This window comes from Protopterus annectens, chromosome 2.part1, assembly GCF_019279795.1.
Source record: "Protopterus annectens isolate FY-2018-M chromosome 2.part1, PAN1.0, whole genome shotgun sequence".
Classification (NCBI taxonomy): Eukaryota; Metazoa; Chordata; order Ceratodontiformes; family Protopteridae; genus Protopterus; species Protopterus annectens.
Genome location: NC_056729.1, coordinates 101,852,786 through 101,863,399, shown reverse-complemented (window position 1 = coordinate 101,863,399; position 10,614 = coordinate 101,852,786). Strand labels below are relative to the sequence as shown.

The 10,614-nt window shown below is 41.5% G+C and overlaps 1 protein-coding gene across 1 annotated transcript in view; it reads left to right on the top strand.

Moving 5' to 3' along the window:
• The first annotated feature begins 378 nt into the window (after window positions 1-378).
• The window catches only part of CCHR2.PART1H4orf45 (chromosome chr2.part1 C4orf45 homolog), a 1,175,837-nt gene continuing 1,165,601 nt past the window's right edge, over window positions 379-10,614 (top strand). Inside the window, exon 1 of the mRNA XM_044063434.1 lies at window positions 379-657. Within this exon, the coding sequence (XP_043919369.1) occupies window positions 379-657 (279 nt within the window). The remainder of the gene's footprint in view (window positions 658-10,614) is intronic.

The window sequence follows — 10,614 nt, the reverse complement described above, 5'->3', positions numbered from 1 at the left end:
TTAGCAGTAAATGATTATTTGTTTATGGTGCATTCTCTAAGACCTAGATCTGCTGTGAACACTGAATATTTTCTGAAACAGTCAAACTATCCTTCTTTGAAGCCTTTTGTTAGACTTGAAATCCATCAATAATTCTGCAATCCATAAGACTATGCACTACATATTTGCACTAGTGTCAGAGCTGGATATGCATTTGAATAGGAACATTCATCCTATTATAGTGACTTTTATTTCTGAATGTTTGACTAACTGAAAGGAATGGAGAGCAAAACATCTGGTAGAGGAAGCTTACAAGACTGGTTATGCATTTCTGATGCATTATTGTGCATGAGGTTACTGTTTAATTCCCCAAACCTCATAACCTTAAGACAGATTGGAATGGCAGCGAGTGAACTAGAAAAAGACAGAAACTATGTATTTTGTTTTACAGGGCCTGATAATATTGGAGATTACCGACCCAGAACTGCTGATTTTACTCTCTATATTGGAAACAGTACTGCGTCTTCTGAGAACACCGGTGATCTAAATTACTTGTTTAGGGCTGCAGCTGGAACACTTGCTCCTCTGCGGAAAGAAGATTATGTTGGATGCATTGGATGGGGACTGATAAATTATAGCTCACTGAATGAACGTTTCTTAAACAAGAATCAGCTTAAGGTTAGTAGTATATTATATTTCCAATATGTGAAAGGTATACTTTATTCATTGTTATATTTCATACTGTGCAATGCAAGTAGAGCTCTGTGACGTTCAAGACAGCAACTTTTTGATTATTTCTCTTCTCTATAGCTTATCATATCAGCAAGCACAATAACCTTCTTGCTCCTTAGAATTAACATGTAGCCAATGCTTATCTTCCAGATAAAACTACATAAACTCAATCCCTCCACCCTTGTTGGGTTTCATCAACTGGATTACATTGGGAAAACGTTTGACTCCATATTGAATAGATACATATACAATAGTTTTGCTTAATGAAATGTTTACCGCTTAGTCACCCATAGATGTTAAATGATTTATTGATAGTTGAATGTATTACATGAGTGCTATGAATTTTTAAAGGTTAAAAATCAATGGATACAAAGAATTTTTGGTATCTTTAAAATTTACAAGGATTTGTTGGATCCACCTTTGCAACCTATTATAGCTGCCAGAGGTTGAAAGACTAAACCACTGGCAATTTTTGTTGATCAAACCTTGAAGGGAGTGTTAAATTTATTTCCATGAATTTTAAAAGATTCATAGCATTTCCTAGATTAAATACGTAATTTATGTTTAACCAATAACTTATTTCAACTTGAAGGAGAATATTTTAAGCAGGTGAACAGAGTTGCCATGAGAGCAGTGTCAGCCCCTGTATTTGAAAATTTAGTTTTAATATCATAGGGAAAGGATAGTTAATGAATTCAAGTTTTTTGCACCAATATAATGTTTTGAGGAGGTTGGAGAATGCCAGATGAGAAAACCTACACTGACACAGGGAGAACACACAAGCTTTGCATAGACAATAATTGGTTCAATGGTTAAGTTTTCTGCTTCACTGCTTCACTTGTATGGTCTGAGAAAGCAATAAGGATTTGGTGGATGAGTTGTTTGTATATTTGCATTCCATCACTGAATGTTCAAAGTTTACATATACAGTATCTGATGACAATATGGAATACTTGGATGTAAACATTTAGAAGAACCAGTTTAACATACATAAAGGGTCTCATATAACTCTTGGAGACAATGAGAAAGTTATTCCATGTATGGGAAAATATACTTGTCAAATTGCAGGGGATGGTATACACAGTAATATGTGTTTCATGTACATATTTTTATGATGGGAAAACATTGAGGAAATGATATAGCAATAACCCATGCCTGGGTGTGGGTAATGCTAAATTTACCCACGGTTGGCGTGGTTTGGTCCCGAGAAGCCCGAGGACCAACAAAGCCAACCGTGGGTCTTAATTACCCACACCCAGGCGTTATTGCTATTATATGACATTATTTAAGAAAAGAAACTGTTACTTTTCTTAAATAATGGCATAGTATAATGCCTGTTTACTGCCCTTCCGCAGATGTCTGGCATCCGGCAGTTCTGATGTACTGCGCTGCGCGGTACATCAGAGTTGAGCAAAAGCGGAGAAAGCAAGATCTCCGTTGCTTTTAGTCTCGCTATGTTAAATGAGTTTAACATGGCGAGACAGTTAAAATAAGCAACGGACATCTCCGTTGCTTATTTTAACTGTCTCGCTATGTTAAACTCATTTAACATAGCGAGACTAAAAAGCAACGGAGATCTTGCTTTCTCGCTTTTTAAAACTCGCTATGTTAAATGGGTTTAACATAGCGAGACAGCTAAAATAAGCAACGGAGATCTCCGTTGTTTTAAAGCTGTCTCGCCATGTTAAACCCTTTAACATAGCGAGACAGTGTTTTAAACGAAGTTATACTAATGGAAAAAAGTCCGGGCAACCGGACCTTTTTCCATTAGTATATCTCGATTTACAACGGGCATGCTGGCCAATCAGCGTGCACGTTTTGGGGGGGTCATGGTATAATATAAAATAATATATGAACACCTGAATAGTATACAAAAGCTGGATATAACAAATTCTCTAGCAAAATACAGATTTGATTGTGTAACTTTTAAAGATGTGTTTTCTTTGTTTTGGAGCAGGTTAAATAGAAGCCTATAAATGGTAGATGGTAGGATGTTTTTGAATATAATGAATTAATGTGTCAGCTTCATTTGAATTAAACTAATTCACCAGGTTTAAATGATGTATCCATTAATTCACTTTTTGAAATTAAGAGCAGCTAGGGTTAAATGAGATGGTAGCTTATACAATTATGCAAGTTTTAAAAAAGTTAAAAAGAGATGAAGTTTGTTTTAACAGAGTTTTTATTAGGTGTCTCATTTTGTTACATTTTTCCAGTATTTTTGCTATTTAATTGTGGAAAGGTGTACAGGAGTCTCTGTCATGTTTGACACAAAAATGCTAAATATATTTTGTCATTTATAAGTCCGGAGACGTTGGTGATTGTGGTTGATTGTTATTTGTATACTGCTGAGCCTGCATAGAACAAAGTAATAAAATAATGTAGGCTACTACAGAAAACTAATACTACTTTACACAAGTACACAAGAAATATTAAATCACATGAGGCTGAAAAGGAAAGTAATGAGCTTGCAAGTGATTCAGCAATGTAAAGGCATTCAGCTTCAGAGTTGCTTTACATCAGAAGGATGCTGCTGTCATGTAATACACCCCATAGTATGAAATTATGTTTTAAAACATCCCTAAATTTGAACATGATCCATCTGGAATGGGGGAGGGGTGGGTGGTTTTGTCTTATTTTATGAACTGTGATACTGGATATTGTGGTCATACAAGGTCACATAGTTGACTGAGAGATTGATAGTGAATTGATTATATGCCACTTGGACTTACAACAGTTTGGCCAACAAGCCATGCAAAATATTCAGTTATGGCACTATTGCTGAGGTGACCAAATATATATATATATATATATATATATATATATATATATATATATATATATATATATATATATAGGCCATGGGCTTTCCAATACCCTGGCTATACTATGACTATGTTAAAAAAAGTTTATGCTATGTGTCTGCTAAAGCTGAAGCATTACTCTTACTGATCATACATTATTACTTATGCATTATTTATGCTTTTTAAGAAGTTATTGGGTGAAGTACACTTGTGAAAAAAGTAATACTGAATGTTAAGTTGTCTATCTCACCTTCGTTCCTGTTGTTTGGGTTCGGAGCCGATCCTTGGCTCCGACTCGGCCATCTTCTATAGCTCGAGTGCTGTTTACTGGCTCGAGGCTACCCCTTATCCCAGAATGCCCAGCGTCAGCTACCCAGATCTCGTTTGCCGCTTCAGCTGCGAGGTTGCTTCCTTACTGGCTCAGGCTTAGTATAATCTTTTTGATATTATATATTGTTGTTTTTTTCTTGAAAGTTTGTCAAGTAATTGTCTTTTTAGTATATAGATAATACTCTTTTATCCCTTTTTCGCATTCTGGTGTATTTCAGCTTTGTTGGCCGTAGCTCCATAACTCTCAGGCCTTCTGTTCCCTTGAACTCGTTTAAATTAGAGAGTCCCCCCCCCCCCCCCCGGATAGCCGTTTAAATTAGAGGCTTTCCTTCTATTCTTTAACTGTAAAAAAAAAGAAAAAGAAAAAACTCTATTTGTTCTTGTTTTTATAGTATAGTTTTTCATTATTTGTTGTGTGGTTGTTGTTACTATAATGTCTAAAGATACTAAGTTATCTAATTTCAAAAAGTGTGACTCATGCTGTCAGAAAATGTCTCTGATAGATGGGCACACTAGTTGTGTTTATTGTTTGGGCACCTTTCACCTGCAGGACTCCTGTTCTATATGTCATGCTTTTAGTCCAAGGGTCCTGCGGGAGCGCAAAAAAACCAAATTAATCCTTCAGGATTATTGAAGCCTCAGGATGCTCCGGCTAAAAGTACTCAGCCAGCGAAATCCTCTAAGTCTGTCAAGCCGTCGGCTCCACCTTCGGAGCCAACTCCTCTACTTGACCAACCAAGTATGTCGGTACCGGCTGGCACCATCAAGACAACTCCTCCGTCGGCTCCATCTGCTATTTTGGAGCCATCTCAGAGCCATAAGAGACTGAGGTCGCCATCCTTGGAGTGATCCACTAGGCACCACAGTCACCTTTATTAAAGAGTGAACGTAGCCATCATTCTTCCCACTCCTCTCGATCCTCTAGATTATCGGATCATGATGTGGAGAGAGTAGTAAGTAGGTTGCTTAAGTCACAGGCACTGGCAAAAATTCTATCTAGCCCACCTCAACGGGTATCGGCTCCAACCGCCTCTATTTCTATTCCTCCTTTGACTACTTTTAAGTCAGAGCCGGACACAATGGATCCTCAGGCAGTAGAACCATCGGTGCCGATCATCATTTCTCCTTCAGTTCCGACGTCGGCTCTGATTACCTCGATTGTACCTTCTATTGAGGGATCTGGGTGCCGAGGCTCTCTCGTCAGCTCCGAGAGGGGGTGGCATTGGACCCTTGTCCGACCCCATTCTCCCCCTCAAATCTTCGGCTCAGGTGAGCTCGGCTCCAACATCGGCCTCGGAGCCATCACCCTCGATGCGGAGAAAAACTCCTGTTTATTCGGAGCCGGAGCTTTCTCTGCTTAGAGGTCAGTTCGCCTTCAAGGTCATGCGGAGTGTGCTGTCCCCCGGGACAGTTCTACTGCCAGCTCCATCAGCTCCTCCCCTCGTGGTGTCTGTGCCAACCTCTACTCCTCCTCCAGACCCCAAGCGTAGGGAACCTATGCCCCAGGACACTCCATTGGGTGATCCCTCTTCTTCCGAAGCCTCCCCTGATCACTTGGAGGAGCCTCCCCAGAAGAAGAAGTGCAAGAGGAAGCACATAGACTCCCCTGAGTCTGTCACTTCAGATACAGACATGGATGAATCGGAAGGGTCCCCAAGGTCTCCCTCTGAAGATGTTTCCTTTTCAGACATCCTTGAAATGCTTAGGCAGAGGAGGGACTGGACTTCCCTAGCCCCTACCGAGGACAAGTCTGTATACCTGGACACATTTGGTTCCCGACCTTCCACCTTCTGGGTATCTCCTCCTTTCGATCCACTCATGTCTGTAGTAGCTCAAAAGGCTTGGTCAGCTCCAAATTCTGTAGAACCTACTCCGAGGAGACCAAATAAATTCATTACAGCCCCCCAGGACAAGCAATTCCTCTCCAAAGGTGTGCCCGTTGATGCCATGGTGGTAGCAGCAGCCACCAAGAAAGAGTTAGCAGAGACCTCTTCATCTGTTCATCCTCCGAACAAAGAGTCTCGGGTGATGGACAGATATGGAAAGCGAATGTTTGCTTCAGCGACCTTTTCAATGAGGTCCCTGAATTATCTATGCCATTTTACATGTCTTCAAAGGGATCTCCTGAAAGAGCTTGGAGATACCCTTCAAGATCCTACAGCTGAGGAAGCACCAGCCAAAGTAGCTTCTCAACTTGCGACTCTTAATTCCATAGTTAACTCCTCCATGAGGCTGATTTCCTATGCAGCCGATGGAGCGAGCAGAGCTGCAGGGACAGGCGTGGCTCTCAGGAGACATACTTGGATGCAGCTGTGTCAATTTGCGGTACCCTTTGATGGCTCTTTTCTCTTTGGGCCTCAGGTGAAAGACACATTGACCAGGTGTGAGCAGGAAGGCAAGACTCTTTCTGCTGCAGGAGTCCATTTTTCCACTCCTTCCAGACCTTATCCCAAGAGTCAGAAGAGCGGAAAGATGTGGTTCCAAAAATCCCAGAGACCCTTGCCTGACACACGTGGTGATTTTTTCCCTCAGGGGCAGAGGGGGAAACAACAATAAAAGACGCCGCCCTCATGGCAGAGGGGGACCGCAAAACCAGGGTGACAGAGAAACTTTCTCTGCCAAACCCTTTCAGCATCCCTGAAGGGTTGCCCGACTGCTCACCTCTGGAGGCAGTCAGGGGAAGACTTTCGCTGTACCCAAATGCATGACAAAATATAACAAGAGACAGATGGGTACTATCCATCATATCCGGAGGTTACAAAATTCCCTTCCATCAATCCCCCATAGAATCGAAAAAGCCCATCCCAGATGTCCCACCCAATCTACGGGATCAAGCAGTCACAGAAGTTTCAAGACTGCTAGAAAAAAGAGCCATTCAAGAAGTCCCGCAGACCAACTAGGATCTGGAACTTACTCAAGATTCTTTTTAGTACGAAAAAAGACAGGGGACTGGAGACCAATACTGGATCTCAGCAGATTGAACAAATCTGTGCAAAAAGAAAAGTTTCAGATGGTAACTCGGCAGTCCATTTGTCCTTTTCTGGGTAAGGACAATTGGATATGCTCGATAGATCTTCAGGACACGTACTACCATATCAAGATGGACAGACGCTCCAGAAGATTTCTTCGCTTCCGGGTAGGGGCCAGTCATTACCAGTTCAGAGCTCTGCCCTTTGGTCTCACCTTAGCCCCCAGGGTGTTCACCAAGTGTATGGCAGTAGTCACGGCTCACCTGAGGCGTCAAGGATTCCAGGTGTTTCCGTATCTAGATGACTGGCTTCTGACTGCTACCACCAGTCATCAACTCTTAGAGGCACGGGATTATACAATCACATCATGCACTCAACTAGGCATTACAGTAAATTTCAGAAAATCTGCCTTGTTGCCCTGTCAGTCTATTACATACATAGGAGCAGAATTAAACACAGAAGAAATGTTTGGAAGATTACCACAGGAAAGATTTTCCACTATTCGTCAACAAGTGTTAATTCTAATGCAGATCAAAAGGGTTCAAGTTAGACATGTCCTCCAAGCTCTAGGCTCCATGGCAGCTGCAATTCTTCTTATCCCATTAGTGCGTTTCCACATGAGAATCCTTCAGTGGCTTCTTTTCACGCAGTGGTCTTTCCAGGAACTACCCATGTCTCACATGATCCTGATCGCAGAAACATGCAAAAGTCACCTTTCTTGATGGATGGTCTCCCCACTAGTAATTCAGGGCAGACCCATAATACAACCCCCTCCGGTACCCACAGTGACCACGGACACCTCCCTGATAGGGTGGGGGTGGGGGGCATTATCTAGGCAGGACAGTCCAAGGCACTTGGCAACCTCACGAGTACCATCTGCATATCAATGTCCTAGAAATGAGAGCGGTTCTTCTAGCATTGCAAGCCCTTCAAGACTCTCTTCCTTCCGGGACCATTGCAATCCAAACGGACAACATGTCAGTGGTGTGGTACATCAACAAACAGGGCGGGACCAGATCTTACCCCTTATGTCGAGAAGCACTCAGACTGTGGCAATGGGTGATTTCCTCCCAACGTTTTCTGATAGCAACACACATCCCTGGGAATTCCAATGTTATAGTGGACAGGCTCCGCAGAGCTATCCTCATGCCTCACGAGTGGTCTCTGAATCAGGAAGTTGCAGATCTTATCTTCTGCAAATGGGGACAGCCTTGCTGCGACCTATTTGCTACTCCTCGCAACAACAAATGCAGCAGCTACTTCTCCCTACTTCCTCTTCCAGGTCATATACCCAGAGATGCTCTAGTCCACAATTGGCCTCAGGGACTTCTTTACGCTTTTCCCCTAATTCCAAGACTCATACAGAAAGCAAAATCGCTGGGTTGCAAAATGATCCTCATTGCCCCATATTGGCCTTGACAAATATGGTTCCCGTTCCTACACCTCCACCTTCTGGATCAACCGTGGATTCTGGACCCAGTTCCAGATCTTCTGATTCACCATTCAGGCATGTTGCACCAGTCCCTTCAAACTCTCCAGCTCACAGCTTGGTTACTCCACTTCCAACCTTAGCCAGGCTTTCCAATATCTCCCCAGCAGTCCGTGATATTATTGTTTCCTCACATAAGTCTACTATGAGGAAAACGTATGCTAGTAAATGGAAACGGTCTTCTTACTGGGAAGAATCTAGAAATTTGGATCCTTTCTCAGCCACAATCCATGAAATTCTTGAATTTCTAACACAGCTTTTTCAGTCTGGTGCGGCTTCCGCTACAATTAGAGTACAACTAGCTGCCATTTCTAATTTTCATATCGGTATGTTTAATTCTAGCATAATGTCTCATAAGTAAATAAATAAAATAAATAAAATAAAATAAAATAAAATAAATAAAATAAAATAAGCTCTGCAAAGCCTTTATGAAAGGAACATCTCTTCTTAGACCCCCAGTTAGAGATCTTCCCCCTCCTTGGGATCTTAATTTAGTTTTAGCCTCCTTAATTTTGCCTCCCTTTGAACAGTCAGCATCATGCTCTTTAAAATTTCTTTCTTGGAAGACACTTTTTCTGGTTGCTATCACTTCAGCTAGATGTGTCTCAGAACTTCAAGCACTATGTGTTCGTCCTCCTTACCTGGTGTTTCACAAGGACAGAGTTTCTCTGAGGACCAATCCATCCTTTATTCCTAAAGTCTGCTCAGAGAACAATTTAAATCAATCTGTATATTTCCCAGTTTTCTTTCCTAATTACAGCAACAAGGCAGAATACAAGCTCCACCAATTGGATGTACACAGACAATTGTGTTTTTACCTCCACAGAACTAAGGAACTAAGAAAGTCAGACCAGTTATTTCTTTCTTATGCTTTCAACAAACAAGGTCTTCCAGTTTCTAAAGTGACCTTATCCAGATGGTTATCTGCTACTATTGCCTTTATTTATCAGTTACGAAATAAAGAGCTACCAGCTAAACCAAAAGGTCATTCCACTAGGGCATTAGCCACCTCTGTAGCGTTTCAGTCTAGGTTGCCCATAGACTCAATCTGTGCAGCTGCCACTTGGGCAAACCTCCACACTTTTATCTCTCATTACAAGGTAGATATGGTCTCCCGGAGCAGAGTTTCCTTTAGTTCTACTGTTCTGAAGAGTTTGTTCCAATGAGCCACCCGGGATTTTAGGTGCTAGGGACGCTGTCCCAAACAGCAAGAATGAAGGTGAGATAGACATCTTAACATAAAGAAGTTATGTACCTACCATAACATTCCATGTTAGTTGTCTTCATTCTCGCCTTCCTTCTTGTGTCCCTCCCTCCTTCCCCCTTCCTAGAGGATTGTGAGGAGTTCCCTTTTGTTTTCACTGGCTGAGCATCTTTTATTACTTCACATGCCTGGTAAATCTATAACTCTTTCCTTGTTTAGATGTATTGGACAATCAGTTTTAGTAACTGGTTACTCTACTAATGTCTAGTGTGCGCTATCACAAACGAGATCTGGGTAGCTGACGCTGGGCATTCTGGGATAAGGGGTAGCCTCGAGCCAGTAAACATCTCTCGAGCTATAGAAGATGGCCGAGTTGGAGCTGAGAATCGGCTCCGAACCCAAACAGCAAGAAGGAAGGCGAGATGAAGACAACTAACATGGAACGTTATGGTAGGTACATAACTTCTTTTTCAGTTTTATGTGAGTCTCAAGTCTGAGTGAGTAGTTGCTGCTTGAAGATATAATTTTGAACTTTTTTATTCACAAATCCTGTAGGATAGTGGTTATTTCTCAAAATGTTTTATCTTTCTTGAAAGTCTCATGGAGAAAGAACAGAGAGAGAGAGAACACTAGAATACAGGAAAGTAGAAGAATAGTACCAATGATTAGTAATAGATCATGGTGGGAAAACAGGAATTGAATTACAGACAAATGACAAGTAGAGGAAGGAGGAAAAACTCTATGGTTAAAAAAGAGAAATATGTAAGATAATGTCAGTATTGCAGTCCTTATACTTTTCATTTGGTTGGGTCCAATAGATGATGGTATTTGCTCAGATTTTTCCCAAACAATGTATGATAGAGCCCTTAAGAAGACTATTTAGTTGCTGCCAATCAAAAAATCATAACTCAGCCCCTAGTGACACAGCTTCCCAAATCCTGAATCCATTTGTAGTGGGATTTCATAGTATTTTTGGATACAGGCCTATTGGATATTGTCAGAGAAATACAAAGTACAGTTGTGTACACTTACCATAAATGTAGATGTTTGAGTGTATTCACTGTTGCAGTCATTACATTTGGGGGTAATCTGCTGGCAGGTTGCTAG